The sequence below is a fragment of the Pseudophryne corroboree genome, chromosome 7 (genome assembly GCF_028390025.1).
Source record: "Pseudophryne corroboree isolate aPseCor3 chromosome 7, aPseCor3.hap2, whole genome shotgun sequence".
NCBI lineage: Eukaryota > Metazoa > Chordata > Amphibia > Anura > Myobatrachidae > Pseudophryne > Pseudophryne corroboree.
The window spans coordinates 67,539,103-67,560,377 of record NC_086450.1 but is presented as its reverse complement, the minus strand read 5'-3'; the positions used below and the strand labels follow the sequence as shown (position 1 = coordinate 67,560,377).

The 21,275-nt window shown below is 49.1% G+C and overlaps 1 protein-coding gene across 2 annotated transcripts in view; it reads left to right on the top strand.

Annotated features, from left to right (window-relative positions):
• Nucleotides 1-21,275, top strand: part of ASB1 (ankyrin repeat and SOCS box containing 1) — a 62,233-nt gene that overhangs the window by 32,594 nt on the left and 8,364 nt on the right. The window contains exons 3-4 of one of the 2 annotated variants that reach the window (XM_063933269.1): nucleotides 7,270-7,572; nucleotides 14,263-14,636. In XM_063933269.1, the coding sequence (XP_063789339.1) occupies nucleotides 7,270-7,572; nucleotides 14,263-14,636 (677 nt within the window). The remainder of the gene's footprint in view (nucleotides 1-7,269; nucleotides 7,573-14,262; nucleotides 14,637-21,275) is intronic. The other variant, XM_063933270.1, reaches the window with a different exon arrangement.

Here is a 21,275-nt window from a genome sequence, read left to right as displayed (position 1 = left end):
CGGCCATTGTTTAGTATGCCTTAATAGAAAAATTGTGATGGCATGCTGGGATATGTAGTTCCACACTAGCTAAAGTGCCGCTGGTTGCCTACCCTTGTATGGATTACAATAATAAAACAAAAATACAGTAATCCTGTATGATGGGCAGATCTTACTAGAGGTGTAATATGTAACATTTAAGAGCATATGTCTAGAAAAGGGGTATGTGATTACAAAGCTATAAATATGTACTGTAGTAGAGTAAAATACTGCATATGCAGACTAGATGTGCAAGTGGTTCTTTTTTGCCGTCAAATTCTATGTTCTATTGCAATAAAGCAGTGCATTGTATAACCATGAGAAATTATAGTATTGCTGATTAATTTATTTAACATATTGATCCCCTCTTCCTAGAACAACCTGGGTCTGTTGGTTTTCTGTGGAGTTAGTTTACTCCATGGCATTCCTCTTTTGACCAGTTGGCAGACCCTGGAAACACAGGGTAATGGTGCAGGAACCTGGGAACTTTTACATTAACCTCCCACAGCTCAAACTTCTCCCCCTCTATACCCCAGAAGCAGCTCATTAAATGCCTGCCAGACCTAGGCGCTAATTCTTATGTTTCTCTGACGTCCTAGTGGATGCTGGGACTCCGTAAGGACCATGGGGAATAGCGGCTCCGCAGGAGACAGGGCACAAAATAAAAGCTTAAGGATCAGGTGGTGTGCACTGGCTCCTCCCCCTATGACCCTCCTCCAAGCCTCAGTTAGATTTTTGTGCCCGGCCGAGAAGGGTGCAATCTAGGTGGCTCTCCTGAGCTGCTTAGAATAAAAGTTTAGTATTAGGATTTTTTATTTTCAGTGAGTCCTGCTGGCAACAGGCTCACTGCATCGTGGGACTAAGGGGAGAAGAAACGGACTCACCTGAGTGCAGAGTGGATCGGGTTTCTTAGGCTACTGGACATTAGCTCCAGAGGGACGATCACAGGTTCAGCCTGGATGGGTCACCGGAGCCGCGCCGCCGCCCCCCTTACAGAGCCAGAAGAGACGAAGAGGTCCGGTGAAATCGGCGGCAGAAGACGATCCTGTCTTCAGACTAAGGTAGCGCACAGCACCGCAGCTGTGCGCCATTGCTCTCAGCACACTTCACACTCCGGTCACTGAGGGTGCAGGGCGCTGGGGGGGGAGCGCCCTGAGACGCAATATTACAGTATATACCTTAGGTGGCTAAAAAGAATACATCACATATAGCTCCTGGGCTATATGGATGTATTTTACCCCTGCCATTTTACACAGAAAAAGCGGGAGATAAGGACGTCGTGAAGGGGCGGAGCCTATCTCCTCAGCACACAAGCGCCATTTTCCCTCACAGCTCCGCTGGAAGGACGGCTCCCTGACTCTCCCCTGCAGTCCTGCTTCAGAATCAGGGTAAAAAAGAGAAGGGGGGGCACGTTTGGCAGCAAATAAATATATTAACAGCAGCTATAAGGGAGTAACACTTATATAAGGTTATCCCTGTATATATATATAGCGCTGGGTGTGTGCTGGCAGACTCTCCCTCTGTCTCTCCAAAGGGCTAAGTGGGGTCCTGTCCTCTATCAGAGCATTCCCGGTGTGTGTGCTGTGTGTCGGTACGCGTGTGTCGACATGTATGAGGAGGAAAATGAGGTGGAAGCGGAGCAGTTGCCTGTGTTAGTGATGTCACCCCCTAGGGAGTCGACACCTGACTGGATGATTGTATTTAAACAATTAAGTGATAATGTCAGCAATTTGCAAAAAACTGTTGACGACATGAGACAGCCGGCAAATCAATTAGTGCCTGTCCAGGCGTCTCAGACACCGTCAGGGGCCCTAAAACGCCCGTTACCTCAGTGGGTCGACACAGACCCAGACACAGATACTGAGTCTAGTGTCGACGGTGACGAGACAAACGTGATGTCCAGCAGGGCCACACGTTACATGATCACAGCAATGAAAGAGGCATTGAACCTTTCTGACACTACAAGTACCACAAAGAAGGGTATTATGTGGGGGGTGAAAAAACTACCAATAGTTTTTCCTGAGTCAGATGAAATAAATGAGGTGTGTGATAAAGCGTGGGTTTTCCCCGATAAAAAACAGCTAATTTCTAATAAATTATTAGCACTATATCCTTTCCCGCCAGAGGTTAGGACGCGCTGGGAAACACCCCCTAGGGTAGATAAGGCGCTCACACGTTTATCTAAACAAGTAGCGTTACCGTCCCCTGATACGGCCACCCTCAAAGAACCGGCTGATAGAAGACTGGAAAATATCCTAAAGAGTATATACACACATACTGGTGTTATACTGCGACCAGCAATCGCCTCAGCCTGGATGTGTAGTGCTGGAGTCGCATGGTCGGATTCCCTGACTGAGAATATTGATACCCTGGATAGGGACAGTATTTTGTTAACTTTAGAGCATTTAAAGGATGCATTGCTATATATGTGTGATGCACAGAGGGATATTTGCACCCTGGCATCAAGAGTCAGTGCTATGTCCATCTCTGCCAGAAGAGCGTTATGGACGCGACAGTGGTCAGGGGATGCAGATTCCAAACGGCACATGGAAGTATTGCCGTATAAAGGGGAGGAGTTATTTGGGGCTGGTCTATCGGACCTGGTGGCCACGGCAACGGCTGGAAAATCCACCTTTTTACCCCAGGTCACTTCACATCAACAGAAAAAGACACCGTCTTTTCAAACTCAGTCCTTTCGTTCCCATAAATACAAGCGAGCAAAAGGCCACTCTTTTCTGCCCCGGGGCAGAGGAAGGGGAAAAAGACTGCACCATGCAGCCGCTTCCCAGGAGCAGGAGCCCTCCTCTGCTTCTGCCAAGTCTTCAGCATGACGCTGGGGCTTTACAAGCAGACTCAGATATGGTGGGGGCCCGTCTCAAGAATTTCAACGCGCAGTGGGCTCACTCGCAAGTGGATCCCTGGATTCTACAGGTAGTATCACAGGGGTACAAACTGGAATTCGAGGCGTTTCCCCCTCATCGGTTCCTGAAGTCTGCTTTACCAAAGTCTCCCTCCGACAGGGAGGCAGTTTTGGAAGCCATTCACAAGCTGTATTCCCAGCAGGTGATAATCAAGGTACCCCTCTTACAACAGGGAAAGGGGTATTATTCCACGCTGTTTTGTGGTACCGAAGCCGGACGGCTCGGTGAGACCAATCTTAAATCTGAAATCTTTGAACACTTACATAAAAAGGTTCAAATTCAAGATGGAGTCACTCAGAGCAGTGATAGCGAACCTGGAAGAAGGGGACTATATGGTGTCTCTGGACATCAAAGATGCTTATCTCCACGTCCCAATATACCCTTCTCACCAAGGGTACCTCAGGTTTGTAGTACAAAACTGTCATTATCAGTTTCAGACTCTGCCGTTTGGATTGTCCACGGCACCTCGGGTCTTTACCAAGGTAATGGCCGAAATGATGATTCTTCTACGAAGAAAAGGCATCTTAATTATCCCTTACTTGGACGATCTCCTGATAAGGGCAAGAACCAGGGAACAGTTAGAAGTCGGAGTGGCACTATCTCAGGTAGTGTTACGTCAGCACGGGTGGATTCTAAATATTCCAAAATCGCAGCTGATTCCAACGACACGTCTACTGTTCCTAGGAATGATTCTGGACACAGTCCAGAAGAAGGTGTTTCTCCCGGAGGAGAAGGCCAGAGAGTTATCCGAGCTAGTCAGGAACCTCCTAAAACCAGGACAGGTCTCAGTACATCAGTGCACGAGGGTCCTGGGAAAAATGGTGGCTTCTTACGAAGCGATTCCATTCGGAAGATTCCATGCAAGAACGTTTCAGTGGGATCTACTGGACAAATGGTCCGGATCGCATCTTCAGATGCATCAGCGGATAACCCTGTCGCCAAGGACAAGGGTGTCTCTCCTGTGGTGGCTGCAGAGTGCTCATCTTCTAGAGGGCCGCAGATTTGGCATTCAGGATTGGATCCTGGTAACCACGGATGCCAGCCTGAGAGGCTGGGGAGCAGTCACACAGGGAAGGAATTTCCAGGGCTTGTGGTCAAGCATGGAAACATCTCTTCATATAAACATTCTGGAACTAAGGGCCATTTACAATGCCTTAAGTCAAGCAAAACCTCTGCTTCAGGGTCAGGCGGTGTTGATCCAATCGGACAACATCACGTCAGTCGCCCACGTAAACAGACAGGGCGGCACGAGAAGCAGGAGGGCAATGACAGAAGCTGCAAGGATTCTTCGCTGGGCGGAAAATCATGTGATAGCACTGTCAGCAGTGTTCATTCCGGGAGTGGACAACTGGGAAGCAGACTTCCTCAGCAGACACGACCTTCACCCGGGAGAGTGGGGACTTCACCCGGAAGTCTTCCACCTGATTGTAAACCGTTGGGAAAAACCAAAGGTGGACATGATGGCGTCACGTCTAAACAAAAAACTGGACAGATATTGCGCCAGGTCAAGGGACCCTCAGGCAATCGCAGTGGACGCTCTGGTAACGCCGTGGGTGTACCAGTCAGTGTATGTGTTCCCTCCTCTGCCTCTCATACCAAAAGTATTGAGAATCATAAGAAGGAGAGGAGTAAGAACTATACTCGTGGTTCCGGATTGGCCAAGAAGGACTTGGTACCCGGAACTTCAAGAGATGCTCACGGACGAACCGTGGCCTCTACCTCTAAGAAAGGACCTGCTACTACAGGGGCCTTGTCTGTTCCAAGACTTACCGCGGCTGCGTTTGACGGCATGGCGGTTGAACGCCGGATCCTAAAGGAAAAGGGCATTCCAGAAGAAGTCATCCCTACTCTGGTCAAAGCCAGGAAGGAAGTAACCGCAAAACATTATCACCGCATTTGGCGTAAATATGTTGCGTGGTGTGAGGCCAAGAAGGCCCCTACAGAGGAATTTCAACTGGGTCGTTTCCTGCATTTCCTGCAAACAGGACTGTCTATGGGCCTAAAATTAGGGTCCATTAAGGTTCAAATTTCGGCCTTGTCGATTTTCTTCCAGAAAGAACTGGCTTCAGTACCTGAAGTTCAGACATTTGTGAAAGGGGTGCTGCACATACAGCCTCCTTTTGTGCCTCCAGTGGCACCTTGGGATCTCAATGTTGTATTGAGTTTTCTAAAATCACATTGGTTTGAACCACTTTCCACTGTGGACTTAAAATATCTCACGTGGAAGGTGTCGATGCTGTTAGCCTTGGCTTCAGCCAGGCGGGTGTCAGAATTGGCGGCTTTATCATATAAAAGCCCTTACTTAATTTTTCATTCTGACAGGGCGGAATTGAGGACTCGTCCTCAATTTCTACCTAAGGTGGTTTCTGCATTTCACATGAACCAACCTATTGTGGTGCCTGCGGCTACTAGGGACTTGGAGGACTCCAAGTTGCTAGACGTTGTCAGGGCCCTGAAAATATATGTTTCCAGGACGGCTGGAGTCAGGAAAACTGACTCGCTGTTTATCCTGTATGCACCCAACAAGCTGGGTGCTCCTGCTTCAAAGCAGACGATTGCTCGTTGGATTTGTAGTACAATTCAGCTTGCACATTCCGTGGCAGGATTGCCACAGCCAAAATCAGTAAAAGCCCATTCCACAAGGAAAGTGGGCTCATCTTGGGCGGCTGCCCGAGGGGTCTCGGCTTTACAACTTTGCCGAGCAGCTACTTGGTCAGGGGCAAACACGTTTGCTAAATTCTACAAATTTGATACCCTGGCTGAGGAGGACCTGGAGTTCTTTCATTCGGTGCTGCAGAGTCATCCGCACTCTCCCGCCCGTTTGGGAGCTTTGGTATAATCCCCATGGTCCTTACGGAGTCCCAGCATCCACTAGGACGTCAGAGAAAATAAGATTTTACTTACCGATAAATCTATTTCTCGTAGTCCGTAGTGGATGCTGGGCGCCCATCCCTAGTGCGGATTGTCTGCAATACTTGTATATAGTTATTGTTACAAAAATTCGGGTTATTATTGTTTGAGCCATCTTTTCAGAGGCTCCTTTGCATTTATCATACTGTTAACTGGGTTCAGATCACGAGTTGTACGGTGTGATTGGTGTGGCTGGTATGAGTCTTACCCGGGATTCAAGATCCTTCCTTATTATGTACGCTCGTCCGGGCACAGTATCCTAACTGAGGCTTGGAGGAGGGTCATAGGGGGAGGAGCCAGTGCACACCACCTGATCCTTAAGCTTTTATTTTGTGCCCTGTCTCCTGCGGAGCCGCTATTCCCCATGGTCCTTACGGAGTCCCAGCATCCACTACGGACTACGAGAAATAGATTTATCGGTAAGTAAAATCTTATTTTTTTATGTGTACGATGGCTCCTCCCTTATGGGATAGCACTTATAAGAAAATTGAGGCCACCCTTAAGTCAGTTTACATGGGATCACTGGCCTCCCTAGCTGCAGTTTGGGTCAATAAGATGGAGGGTTTGGATCCTAGATTTGAATTTGGCAGACCCAGAGCACATATGCTTGTGAACAGGGGCGTAACTAGAGGCTTTGGGGCCCCTGGCAAACTCTCAAGTTGAGCCTCCTATTTAATTTCTATAAACCCTTTATTCAATGGAGCCAAATGGGGATCAGGCAGGCCCAAAGGTAGCAGCATCGGTGTGGTCGCAGCAGACAGTGATCCGGGAGTCTGGAAATCCAGGCCGTGGCTTTGGGCCTATCCAGACGCCAGCTTGGTGGATCCCCATCTCCTTGTGGGCTCCTGGACATTTGCCAGTCTAGCCATTCTGTAGTTACGCCTCTGGTTGTGAAGCATATTTATGAGGTCTTCGAATATATGGTGGATGTTGCCATCGATGTGGGACTCTTTGGGTCTAGTATATAAGCCCCTGCAGTCTCCATATTTTATCTGGCTTACGGTTAGCAAATGGATATAGAGCCCAACAAGAGTCTCCTTACATTCTTAGGACACATCCTTACTGTTTTACTGTTCTCCTTGTTAGGGTTTTCATTCCTTGTGTTGTTAGAGGACTTGCTCTTCCGTCTCACTCACATTCTGTCCTCGGGGCTTCGTTAGAAAAGTACTAAGCTTACCGGCCGGCTGTACAAGAGGAGGATCTTGAGCTTCTGCAGGCTAATATGAAAGTACCCAAGCTGCACTCTATACCGCAGTATTTCCAGTGTGCCCCAAAGACATAACGGAATATAAAAATCCAATTTTCTGATTTTCTTACCTTAATTGTTTTGTGAGTCTGCACTCTTTATTCTCCAACATATACCTTTTTAAAAAAAATGTTTTTAAATGTATTATTATCTCCCCCTTCCTCTGGTAAACAGCCGTATAAACGAGAAGTCTGTGTGGTGCAGTGGTTGGCTTCCCTGTTCACCTCTTCGCGTTGCGGCCACCGCTGGTCACGCCGACTGTGTGTCTCTCCTTATCCAACATGGGGCAGACCTGGAACTGGTGGATGTAAAAGGTCAGACCCCACTCTTTGTGGCTACAGAGAATGGACACTTGGAATGTGTGCAAGTTCTTCTGAAAGCTGGAGCAAATCCAAATGGCAGCCCACATAACAGGAGCTCCCCAGTATACCATGCGGCTCGAGTGGGCCGTGCCGACATACTACAAGAGCTAATCCGGTGAGAACCCAGAGGCACATGTATGCAAGTTACTGCAAACATATGTTATGTTTGTGATGGAAGATTGAGGACATTGCTGGATGAATAGGTGACTGAGACAGGTTAATAGGATAAGTTAGATTGGGGGTGTTTGAAATTTCTCTGACGTCCTAAGTGGATGCTGGGACTCCGTAAGGACCATGGGGAATAGCGGCTCCGCAGGAGACTGGGCACAACTAAAGAAAGCTTTAGGACTACCTGGTGTGCACTGGCTCCTCCCACTATGACCCTCCTCCAGACCTCTGTTAGAATCTTGTGCCCGGCTGAGCTGGATGCACACTAGGGGCTCTCCTGAGCTCCTAGAAAAGAAAGTATACTTTTAGGTTTTTTATTTTCAGTGAGATCTGCTGGCAACAGACTCACTGCTACGAGGGACTAAGGGGAGAAGAAGCGAACCTACCTGCTTGCAGCTAGCTTGGGCTTCTTAGGCTACTGGACACCATTAGCTCCAGAGGGATCGAACACAGGGCCCGACCTTGATCGTCCGGTCCCGGAGCCGCGCCGCCGCCCCCCTTACAGAGCCAGAAGCAAGAAGAAGGGTGCTGGAAATCGGCTGCAGAAGACTTCGGTCTTCACCAAGGTAGCGCACAGCACTGCAGCTGTGCGCCATTGCTTCCCATGCATACCTCACACTCCGGTCACTAATGGGTGCAGGGCACTGGGGGGGGGGGGCGCCCTGGGCTGCAATATTAAGACCTTGGCTGGCAAAATAACACATAATATAGTCATAGAGACTATATATGTGTAAAATACCCCTGCCAGATATACTTAGAAAAAAGCGGGAGAAGTCTGCCGAAAAAGGGGCGGGGCTATCTCTCTCAGCACACTGGCGCCATTTTCTCTTCACAGTGCAGCTGGAAGACAGCTCCCCAGGCTCTCCCCTATAGTTTTCAGGCTCAAAGGGTTAAAAAGGGAGGGGGGGGCACTAAATTTAGGCGCAAAATTGTGTATTATAGCAGCTATAAGGGAAAAATCACTGTGGGTAGTGTGAATCCCTGTATTATATAGCGCTTTGGTGTGTGCTGGCATACTCACTCTCTGTCTCCCCAAAGGACTTTGTGGGGTCCTGTCCTCAGTCAGAGCATTCCCTGTGTGTGTGTGCGGTGTGTCGGTACGGCTGTGTCGACATGTTTGATGAGGAAGGTTACGTGGAATGCGGAGCAGATGCCGATAAATGTGATGTCGCCCCCTGTGGGGCCGACACCAGAGTGGATGGATAGGTGGAAGGTATTAACCGACAGTGTCAACTCCTTACATAAAAGGCTGGATGACATAACAGCTGTGGGACAGCCGGCTTCTCAGCCCGCGCCTGCCCAGGCGTCTCAAAGGCCATCAGGGGCTCAAAAAACGCCCGCTACCTCAGATGGCAGACACAGATGTCGACACGGAGGCTGACTCCAGTGTCGACGAGGTTGAGACATATACACAATCCACTAGGAACATCCGTTGCATGATCTCGGCAATGAAAAATGTGTTACACATTTCTGACATTAACCCAAATACCACAAAAAAGGGGTTTTATGTTTGGGGAGAAAAAGCAGCCAGTGTTTTGTTCCCCCATCAGATGAGTGAATGAAGTGTGTGAAGAAGCGTGGGTTCCCCCGATAAGAAACTGGTAATTTCTAAAAAGTTACTGATGGCGTACCCTTTCCCGCCAGAGGATAGGTCACGTTGGGAGATATCCCCTAGGGTGGATAAGGCGCTCACCCGTTTGTCAAAAAAGGTGGCACTGCCGTCTTAGGATACGGCCACTTTGAAGGAGCCTGCTGATATAAAGCAGGAGGCTATCCTGAAGTCTGTATATACACACTTATGTACTATACTGAGACCTGCAATTGCCTCAGCATGGATAGTGCTGCTGCAGCGTGGTCTGTTACCCTGTCAGGACAGGGATACTATTTTGCTAACCATAGAGCATATTAAAGACGTAGTCTTATATATGAGGGATGCACAGAGGGATATTTGCCGGCTGGCATCCAGAGTTAATGCAATGTCCATTCTGCCAGGAGGGTATTAGGGACCCGGCAGTGGACAGGTGATGCTGACGTTAAAAGGCACGTCTGCCTTATAAGGGTGAGGAATTGTTGGGGATGGTCTCTGGGACCTCGTATCCACAGCAACAGCTGGGAAGAAAAATTTTTACCTCAGGTTTCCTCACAGCCTAAGAAAGCACTGTATTATCAGGTACAGTCCTTTCGGCTTCAGAAAAGCAAGCGGGTCAAAGGCGCTTCCTTTCTGCACAGAGACAAGGGAAGAGGGAAAAAGCTGCACCAGACAGCCAGTTCCCAGGATCAAAAATCTTCCCCCGCTTCCTCTGAGTCCACCGCATGACGCTGGGGCTCCACAGGTGGAGCCAGGTGCTGTGGGGGCGCGTCTCGGGAACTTCAGCGACCAGTGGGCTCGTTCACAGGTGGATCCCTGGGTTCTGCAAGTAGTATCACAGGGATACAAGCTGGAGTTCGAGGCGACTCCCCCTCGCCGTTACCTCAAATCAGCCTTGCCTGCTGCCCTCGGAGAAAGGGGAGGTAGTACTGGCGGCAATTCACAAGCTGTACTTCCAGCAGGTGATAATCAAGGTACCCCTCCTTCAACAAGGCCGGGGTTACTATTCCACAATGTTTGTGGTACCGAAACTAGACGGTTCGGTGAGACCCATTCTAAAATTGAAATCCTTGAACACTTATATACGAAGGTTCAAGTTCAAAATGGAATCGCTCAGGGCGGTTATTGCAAGCCTGGACGAAGGGGATTACATGGTATCACTGGACATCAAAGATGCTTACCTGCATATCCCCATTTACCCTCCTCACCAGGAGTACCTCAAAATTGTGGTACAGGACTGTCATTACCAATTCCAGACGTTGCCGTTGGTCTGTCCCCGGCACCGAGGGCATTTACCAAGGTAATGGCCGAAATGATGATACTCCTTCAAAAAAAAAAGGGAGTTATAATTATCCCTACTTGGACGATCTCCTTATAAAGGCGAGGTCCAGGGAGCAGTTGTTGGTCGGAGTAGCACTATCTCGGGAAGTGCTACAACAGCACGGCTGGATTCTGAATATTCCAAAGTCGCAGCTGGTTCCTACGACGCGTCTACTGTTCCTGGGTATGGTTCTGGACACAGAACAGGAAAAAAGTGTTTCTCCCGGAGGAAAAGGCCAAGGAGTTGTCATCTCTAGTCAGAGACCTCCTAAAACAAATACAGGTGTCGGTGCATCAATGCACGCGAGTCCTGGGAAAGATGGTAGCTTCTTACGAAGAAATTCCATTCGGCAGGTTCCATGCAAGGATCTTCCAGTGGGATCTGTTGGACAAGTGGTCCGGGTCGCATCTTCAGATGCATCGGCTGATAACCCTGTCTCCAAGGGCCAGGGTGTCGCTGTTGTGGTGGCTGCAGAGTACTCATCTTCTAGAGGGCCGCAGATTCGGCATACAGGACTGGGTCCTGGTGACCACGGATGCCAGCCTTCGAGGCTGGGGGGCAGTCACACAGGGAAGAAACTTCCAAGGACTATGGTCGAGTCAGGAGACTTCCATACACATAAATATTCTGGAACTAAGGGCCATTTACAGTGCCCTAAGTTATGCTAGACCCCTGCTTCAACACCAGCCGGTGCTGATCCAGTCAGACAACATCACGGCGGTCGCCCATGTATACCAACAGGGCGGCACAAGAAGCAGGATGGCGATGGCAGAAGCCACAAGGATTTTCCGATGGGCGGAAAATCATGTGTTAGCACTGTCAGCAGTGTTCATTTCCGGAGTGGACAACTGGGAAGCAGACTTTCTCAGCTGGCACGACTTCCACCCGGGAGAGTGGGGATTTCATCCAGAAGTCTTCCAAATGATTGTACACCATTTGGAAAGGCCACAGGTGGACATGATGGCGTCCCGCCTCAACAAAAAGCTAAAAAGATATTGCGCCAGGTCAAGGGACCCTCAGGCGATAGCTGTGGACGCTCTGGTGACACCGTGGGTGTACCAGTCAGTTTATGTGTTCCCTCCTCTTCCTCTCATACCCAAGGTACTGAGGATAATAAGAAAAAGAGGATTAAGAACTATACTCATTGTTCCGGATTGGCCAAGAAGAGCTTGGTACCCGGAACTTCAAGAACTGATCTCAGAGGACCCATGGCCTCTGCCGCTCAGACAGGACCTGCTGCAGCAGGGGCCCTGTCTGTTCCAAGACTTACCGCGGCTGCGTTTGACGGCATGGCGGTTGAACGCCGGATCCTGAAGGAAAAGGGCATTCCGGAGGAAGTCATCCCTACGCTGATTAAAGCTAGGAAAGAAGTGACCGCAAACCATTATCACCGCATATGGCAAAAATATGTTGCGTGGTGTGAGGCCAGGAAGGCCCCAATGGAGGAATTTCAGCTGGGCCGTTTTCTGCACTTCCTACAGTCAGGGGTGACTATGGGCCTAAAATTGGGTTCCATTAAGGTCCAGATTTCGGCTCTGTCGATTTTCTTCCAGAAAGAACTGGCTTCACTGCCTGAAGTTCAGACATTTGTTAAGGGAGTGCTGCATATTTAGCCCCCTTTTGTGCCTCCAGTGGCACCTTGGGATCTCAACGTGGTGTTGGATTTTCTAAAGTCGCATTGGTTTGAGCCACTTAAAACCGTGGATTTGAAATATCTCACGTGGAAAGTGGTCATGCTGTTGGCCTTGCCTTCGGCCAGGCGTGTGTCAGAATTGGCGGCTTTGTCATGTAAAAGCCCTTATCTGATTTTCCATATGGATAGGGCAGAATTGAGGACTCGTCCCCAGTTTCTCCCTAAGGTGGTATCAGCTTTTCATTTGAACCAACCTATTGTAGTGCCTGCGGCTACTAAAGACTTGGAGGATTCCAAGTTGTTGGACGTAGTCAGGGCCCTGAAAATTTATGTTTCCAGGACAGCTAGTGTCAGGAAAAATGACTCGCTATTTATCCTGTATGCACCCAACAAGCTGGGTGCTCCTGCTTCAAAGCAGACTATTGCTCGCTGGATCTGTAGTACGATTCAGCTTGCACATTCTGCGGCTGGACTGCCGCATCCTAGATCAGTGAAAGCCCATTCCACGAGGAAGGTGGGCTCTTCTTGGGCGGCTGCCCGAGGGGTCTCGGCTTTACAACTTTGCCGAGCAGCTACTTCGTCGGGGTCAAACACATTTGCAAAATTCTACAAGTTTGATACCCTGGCTGAGGAGGACCTAGAGTTTGCTCATTCGGTGCTGCAGAGTCATCCGCACTCTCCCGCCCGTTTGGGAGCTTTGGTATAATCCCCATGGTCCTTACGGAGTCCCAGCATCCACTTAGGACGTCAGAGAAAATAAGATTTTACTCACCGGTAAATCTATTTCTCGTAGTCCGTAGTGGATGCTGGGCGTCCATCCCAAGTGCGGATTGTCTGCAATACTTGTATATAGTTATTGTTTAACTAAAGGGTTATTGTTGAGCCATCTGTTGAGAGGCTCAGTTATATTTCATACTGTTAACTGGGTATAGTATCACGAGTTATACGGTGTGATTGGTGTGGCTGGTATGAGTCTTACCCGGGATTCAAAATCCTTCCTTATTGTGTCAGCTCTTCCGGGCACAGTATCCTAACTGAGGTCTGGAGGAGGGTCATAGTGGGAGGAGCCAGTGCACACCAGGTAGTCCTAAAGCTTTCTTTAGTTGTGCCCAGTCTCCTGTGGAGCCGCTATTCCCCATGGTCCTTACGGAGTCCCAGCATCCACTACGGACTACGAGAAATAGATTTACCGGTGAGTAAAATCTTATTTTACTCATATAGTGACTGATGAATTCTCTGTTCTATTTGACAGAGGGGCTGCGTGTATATGGTTGACTTTTGATGAAGGTGCTTGTTATCAGTGGCAGGTCCAGAGGCGGGGCTGCAGCACAGTGCAAAATTCAAATAGCGGAGCCACACCAACTGCCACTACAAACCCTGCCAAACATCACTGGCCGGGACTCACTGGCAGTTGGTGTGGCTCCCCTTTTTACATTTTGTACTGTGCTGCAGCCCTGCCTCTGGAACCGCCACTGCTTGTTATTTGTCTGGGGCTCTATAAAGGGGGCACTGTATGCATACCTCCCAACATGACCCTCTCCAGGAGGGACACAATGCTCTGCTTCTGGACTTTTCTCTTAATTTATGATTGCCGGCACCTGTGTTGAACAGGTTAATGGATAAGAAAGGTGTTTCAGCACAGGTGATGGCGATCCTAAATTAAGAGGGACGTCCAGGAGCAGAGCATTGTGTCCCTCCTGGAGAGGGTCATGTTGGGAGGTATGCTGTATGTAAGATTTGATGATGCGCTAGGGCAGTTTCCCAAACTATGCCATTACAGTCCAGGTTTTAATGATCTCCATGCTTGGACCAGATGGTTAAATCACAATAAGGCTATAATTACGTCACCTGAGCTCAAGCATAGATATCATTAAAAACCTGGACTGTAATGGCAGAGTTTGGAAAACTCTGCACTAGGTCATTGCAAATAATATATCGTAAATTAGTAAGTAATGGGCGTGGGGAGTCACAGAGGAGTCTTACTGTTGATGTTCGGTACACATATACGTGTGTGTGTGTGTGTGTGTGTGTGTGTGTGTGTGTGTGTTATGCCCTCGTGGGGAATATATATTTTATATAATAATTTTCTCACCAGATACGGTGCAGATGTGGATGTTGATCACCAACTGTCATGTGGTTCTGAGCCGCGATGTCTGACCTCCTTGTCTTGCACACCACTGTATATAAGTGCAGCCTACGACAATCTACCGTGCTTCCGACTCTTGCTCCAGGCCGGTGCCAATCCCAACTATAATAGCTGGGGCTTGGTTTCTGAGGCAAACCTTTCCCGGGCGTCTCCAACCTGCCTGCTTGAGGCTGTTCTTCACCACGGCTGTGACTATCAGTTTGTTCGGCTACTCATTGACTTCGGGGCAGATCTGAATCTCGCGTGCAGGGAATCGGGTGCTGGAGGACACACCAGACAGAAAGTGAATGCAGAAGCCCTGCAACTCTTCAGAGAAGCAAAATGTATGTCCTGACTGCTATGGGTAGGAGGGGGAACATGGTGCACTCTGGGAGTAAAAGTCACCTGAATGTTTCTTTCTTTTTTTTCTTTCTTTTTTTATTTGTTATCTGTAAAATATATTTCTCTGACGTCCTAAGTGGATGCTGGGGACTCCGTCAGGACCATGGGGATTAGCGGCTCCGCAGGAGACAGGGCACAAAACTAAAGCTTTAGGATCAGGTGGTGTGTACTGGCTCCTCCCCCTATGACCCTCCTCCAAGCCTCAGTTAGGTTTTTGTGCCCGTCCGAGCAGGGTGCAATCTAGGTGGCTCTCTTAAGGAGCTGCTTAGAAAAAGTTTTTAGGTTTCTTATTTTCAGTGAGTCCTGCTGGCAACAGGCTCACTGCATCGAGGGACTTAGGGGAGAGAAGTTCAACTCACCTGCGTGCAGGATGGATTGGCTTCTTAGGCTACTGGACACCATTAGCTCCAGAGGGAGTCGGAACACAGGTCTCACCCTGGGGTTCGTCCCGGAGCCGCGCCGCCGACCCCCCTTGCAGATGCTGAAGATTGAAGGTCCAGAAACAGGCGGCAGAAGGCTTTTCAGTCTTCATGAAGGTAGCGCACAGCACTGCAGCTGTGCGCCATTGTTGTCACACACTTCACACCAACGGTCACGGAGGGTGCAGGGCGTTGCTGGGGGCGCCCTGGGCAGCAATGTATAATACCTTATTCTGGCTAAAAATACATCACATATAGCCCCTGGAGGCTATATGGATGTATTTAACCCCTGCCAGGTCTCAGAAAAACGGGAGAAGAAGCCCACCGAAAAGGGGGCGGGGCCTATTCTCCTCAGCACACAGCGCCATTTTCCCTCACATAAAGGCTGGTGGGAAGGCTCCCAGGCTCTCCCCTGCACTGCACTACAGAAACAGGGTTAAAACAGAGAGGGGGGGGGCACTTATTTGGCGATATGTATATATATATACAGGTTGAGTATCCCTTATCCAAAATGCTTGGGACCAGAGGTATTTTGGATGTCGGATTTTTCCGTATTTTGGAATAATTGCATACCATAATGAGATATCATGGTGTTGGGACCCAAGTCTAAGCACAGAATGCATTTATGTTACATATACACCTTATACACACAGCCGGAAGGTAATTTTAGCCAATATGTTTTGTAACTTTGTGCATTGAACAAAGTGTGTCTACATTGACACAATTCATTCATGTTTCATATACACCTTATACACACAGCCTGAAGGTCATTTAATACAATATTTTTAATAACTTTGTGTATTAAACAAAGTTTGTGTACATTGAGCCATCAAAAAACAAAGGTTTCACTATCTCACTCTCACTCAAAAAAGTCCGTATTTCGGAATATTCCGTATTTCGGAATATTTGGATATGGGATACTCAACCTGTATTAAAATGCTATAAGGGAAAAACACTTATATAAAGGTTGTCCCTGTATAATATAGCGTTTTTGGTGTGTGCTGGCAAACTCTCCCTCTGTCTCCCCAAAGGGCTAGTGGGGTCCTGTCCTCTATCAGAGCATTCCCTGTGTGTGTGCTGTGTGTCGGTACTTGTGTGTCGACATGTATGAGGACGATGTTGGTGAGGAGGCGGAGCAATTGCCGGTAATGGTGATGTCACTCTCTAGGGAGTCGACACCGGAATGGATGGCTTATTTAAGGAATTACGTGATAATGTCAACACGCTGCAAGGTCGGTTGACGACATGAGACGGCCGGAAAACCAATTAGTACCTGTCCAGGCGTCTAAAACACCGTCAGGGGCGTTAAAACGTCCTTTTACCTCAGTCGGTCGACACAGACACGGACACTGACTCCAGTGTCGACGGTGAAGAAACAAACGTATTTTCCTTTAGGGCCACACGTTACTTGTTAAGGGCAATGAAGGAGATGTTACATATTTCTGATACTACAAGTACCACAAAAAAAGGGTATTATGTGGAGTGTGAAAAAACTACATGTGGTTTTTCCTGAATCAGATAAATTAAATGAAGTGTGTGATGATGCGTGGGTTTCCCCCGATAGAAAATTATTGGCGGTATACCCTTTCCCGCCAGAAGTTATGGCGCGTTGGGAAACACACCTTAGGGTGGATAAGGCGCTCACACGCTTATAAAAACAAGTGGCGTTACCGTCTCCAGATACGGACGCCCTCAAGGAGCCAACTGATAGGAGGTTGGAAAATATCCTAAAAAGTATATACACACATACTGGTGTTATACTGCGACCAGCGATCGCCTCAGCCTGGATGGGCAGCGCTGGGGTGGCTTGGTCGGATTCCCTGACTGGAAATATTGATACCCTTGACAGGGACAGTATTTTATTGACTATAGAGCATTTAAAAGATGCATTTCTATATATGCGAAACTCTGGCATCAAGAGTAAGTGCGATGTCCATATCTGCCAGACGATGTTTATGGACACGACAGTGGTCAGGTGATGCAGATTCCAAACGGCACATGGAAGTATTGCCGTATAAAGGGGAGGAGTTATTTGGGGTCGGTCCATCGGACCTGGTGGCCACGGCAACAGCTAGAAAATCCACCTTTTTTACCCCAAGTCACATCTCAGCAGAAAAAGACATAGTCTTTTCAGCCTCAGTCCTTTCGTCCCCATAATATCTGCCCAGGGATAGAGGTAAGGGAAGAAGACTGCAGCAGGCAGCCCATTCCCAGGAACAGAAGCCTTCCACCGCTTCTGCCAAGTCCTCAGCATGACGCTGGGGCCGCACAAACAGGTGCGGTGGGGGGTCGTCTCAAGAGTTTCAGCACGCAGTGGGCTCACTCGCAAGTGGACCCCTGGATCCTACAAGTAGTATCCCAGGGGTACAGATTGGAAATTCGAGACGTCTCCCCCTCGCAAGTTCCTGAAGTTTGCTTTACCAACGTCTACCTCCGACAGGGAGGCAGTATTGGAAACAATTCACAAGCTGTATTCCCAGCAGGTGATAATCAAAGTACCCCTCCTACAACAAGTAAAGGGGTATTATTCCACACTCTATTGTGGTACTGAAGCCAGACGGCTCGGTGAGACCTATTCTAAATGGAGTCACTCAGAGCAGTGATAGCGAACCAGGAAGAAGGGGACTATATGGTGTCCCTGGACATCAAGGATGTTTACCTCCATGTCCAAATTTGCCCTTCTCACAAAGGGTACCTCAGGTTCGTGGTACAAAACTGTCACTCGGTTTCAGACGCTGCCGTTTGGATTGTCCACGGCACCCCGGGTCTTTACCAAGGTAATGGCCGAAATGATGATGATTCTTCAAAGAAAAGGCGTCTTAATTATCCCTTACTTGGCCGATCTCCTGATAAGGGCAAGGTCCAGAGAACAGTTGGAGGTCTGAGTAGCACTATCTCAAGTAGTTCTACGACAGCACGGGTGGATTCTAAATATTCCAAAATCGCAGCTGTCTCCGACGACACGTCTGCTGTCCCTAGGGATGATTCTGGACACAGTCCAGAAAAAGGTGTTTCTCCCGGAGGAGAAAGCCAGGGAGTTATCCGAGCTAGTCGGGAACCTCCAAAAACCAGGAAAAGTGTCAGTGCATCATTGCACAAGGGTCCTGGGAAAAATGGTGGCTTCTTACGAAGCGATTCCATTCGGCAGATTTCACGCAAGAACTTTTCAGTGGGATCTGCTGGACAAATGGTCCGGATCGCATCTTCAGATGCATCAGCGGATAACCCTGTCTCCAAGGACAAGGGTGTCTCTTCTGTGGTGGCTGCAGAGTGCTCATCTTCTAAAGGGCCACAGTTATGCATTCAGGACTGGGTCCTGGTGACCACGGATTCCAGCTTGAAAGGCTGGGGAGCAGTCACACAGGGAAAAAAATTTCCAGGGAGTGTGATCAAGTCTGGGGACTTCTCTCCGCATAAATATACTGGAGCTAAGAGCAATTTACAATGCTCTAAGCTTAGCAAGACCTCTGCTTCAAGGTCAGCCGGTATTGATCCAGTGGGACAACATCACGGCAGTCGCCCACGTAAACAGACAGGGCGGCACAAGAAGCAGGAGGACAATGGCAGAAACTGCAAGGATTCTTCGCTGGGCGGAAAATCATGTGATAGCACTGTCAGCAGTTTTCATTCCGGGAGTGGACAACTGGGAAGCAGACTTCCGCTGCACGACCTCCACCCGGGAGAGTGGGGACTTCATCGAGAAGTTTTTTCCACATGATTGTGCACCGTTGGGAAAGACCAAAGGTGGACATGATGGCGTCCCGCCTGAACAAAAAACTGGACAGGTTTATGCGCCAGGTCAAGAGACCCTCAGGCAATAGCTGTGGACGTTCTGGTAACACCAGGGGTGTACCAGTCGGTGTATGTGTTCCCTCCTCTGCTTCTCATACCAAAGGTACTGAGAATTATAAGACGTAGAGGAGTAAGAACTATACTCGTGGCTCCGGATGGGCCAAGAAGGACTTGGTACCCGGAACTTCAAGAGATGCTCACAGAGGACTCAGGGCCTCTGCCGATAAGAAGGGACTTGTTTCAGCAAGTACCATGTCTGTTCCAAGACTTACCGCGGCTGCGTTTGACGGCATGGCGGTTGAACGCCGGATCCTAAGGGAAAAAGGCATTCCGGAAGAGGTCATTCCTACCCTGGTCAAAGCCAGGAAGGAGGTGACCGCACAACATTATCACCACATGTGGCGAAAATATGTTGCGTGGTGTGAGGCCAGGAAGGCCCCACGAAGAAATTTCAACTCGGTCGATTCCTGCATTTCCTGCAAACAGGAGTGTCTATGGGCCTCAAATTGGGGTCCATTAAGGTTCAAATTTCGGCCCTGTCGATTTTCTTCCAGAAAGAATTGGCTTCAGTTCCTGGAGTCCAGAAATTTGACAAGGGAGTACTGCATATACAACCCCCTTTTGTGCCTCCAGTGGCACTGTGGGATCTCAACGTAGTCCTGGGATTCCTGAAATCACGTTGGTTTAAACCGCTCAAATCTGTGGATTTGAAATATCTCACATGGAAAGTGACCATGATGTTGGCCCTGGCCTCGGCCAGGCGAGTGTCAGAATTGGCGGCTTTGTCTCACAAAAGCCCATATCTGATTGTCCATTCGGACAGGGCAGAGCTGCGGACTCGTCCCCAGTTTCTCCCTAAGTTGGTGTCAGCGTTTCATCTGAACCAGCTTATTGTGGTACCTGCGGCTACTAGAGACTTGGTGGACTCCAAGTTGCTAGATGTTGTCAGGGCCCTGAAAATATAGATTTCCAGGACGGCTGGAGTCAGGAAAACTGATTTGCTGTTATCCTGTATGCACCCAAAAAACTGGGTGCTCTTGCTTCTAAGCAGACGATTGCTAGTTGAATGTGTAGTACAATTCAGCTTGCACATTCTGTGGCAGGACTGCCACAGCCAAAATATATAAATGCCCATTCCACAAGGAAGGTGGGCTCATCTTGGGCGACTGCCCGAGGGGTCTCGGCTTTACAACTTTGCCGAGCTGCTACTTGGTCAGGGGCACACCCTGGCTGAGGAGGACCTGGAGTTCTCTCACTCGGTGCTGCAGAGTCATCCGCACTTTCCCGCCCGTTTGGGAGCTTTGGTATAATCCCCATGGTCCTGACGGAGTCCCCAGCATCCACTTAGGACGTCAGAGAAAATAAGATTTTACTTACCGATAAATCTATTTCTCGTAGTCCGTAGTGGATGCTGGGCGCCCATCCCAAGTGCGGATTGTCTGCAATACTTGTACATAGTTGTTGTTACAAAAAAATCGGGTTGTTATTGTTGTGAGCCGTCTGTTCAGAGGCTCCTACGGTTGTCATACTGTTAACTGGGTTCAGATCACAAGTTATACGGTGTGATTGGTGTGGCTGGTATGAGTCTTACCCGGGATTCAATATCCTTCCTTATTGTGTACGCTCGTCCGGGCACAGTATCCTAACTGAGGCTTGGAGGAGGGTCATAGGGGGAGGAGCCAGTACACACCACCTGATCCTAAAGCTTTAGTTTTGTGCCCTGTCTCCTGCGGAGCCGCTAATCCCCATGGTCCTGACGGAGTCCCCAGCATCCACTACGGACTACGAGAAATAGATTTATCGGTAAGTAAAATCTTATTATGTACTAGTCTGCTCCCCCTCCCCCACTCTGCCCGCTCCTCTGTCTTGTCCGCCTCCTACTCTTATCCTGTCCCATCCCCTCTGTTCCTCTCTCCTGTCCCACCCTCTGTGCCTACTCCTCTGTCTTGTCCACCTCCTACTCTTATCCTGTCCCATCCCCTCTGTTCCTGCTCCTCTGTCCTGTCCCACTCCCCTGTGCCTGCTACTTTGTCTTGTCTGTCACTCTCTTGTCCCGCCCCCTCTGTCTGCTGCTCTGTCTTGTCCCGCCCCCTCTGTCTGCTGCTCTGTCTTGCTCCACCCCCCCTCTCCAGCAATTATAGCCAGGACAGTCAAAGGTTACACTAAACACACAAACCTCAAGTGTTAAATACAATTACTTTAGAGAGGGGTTCACTACGATATGCCGGCGGTCGGGCTCCCGGCGACCAGCATACCGGCGCCGGGAGCCCGACCGCCGGCTTACCGACAGTGTGGCGAGCGCAAATGAGCCCCTTGCGGGCTTGCTGCGTTCGCCACGCTACGGGCACAGTGGTGCGGCTATTTTATTCT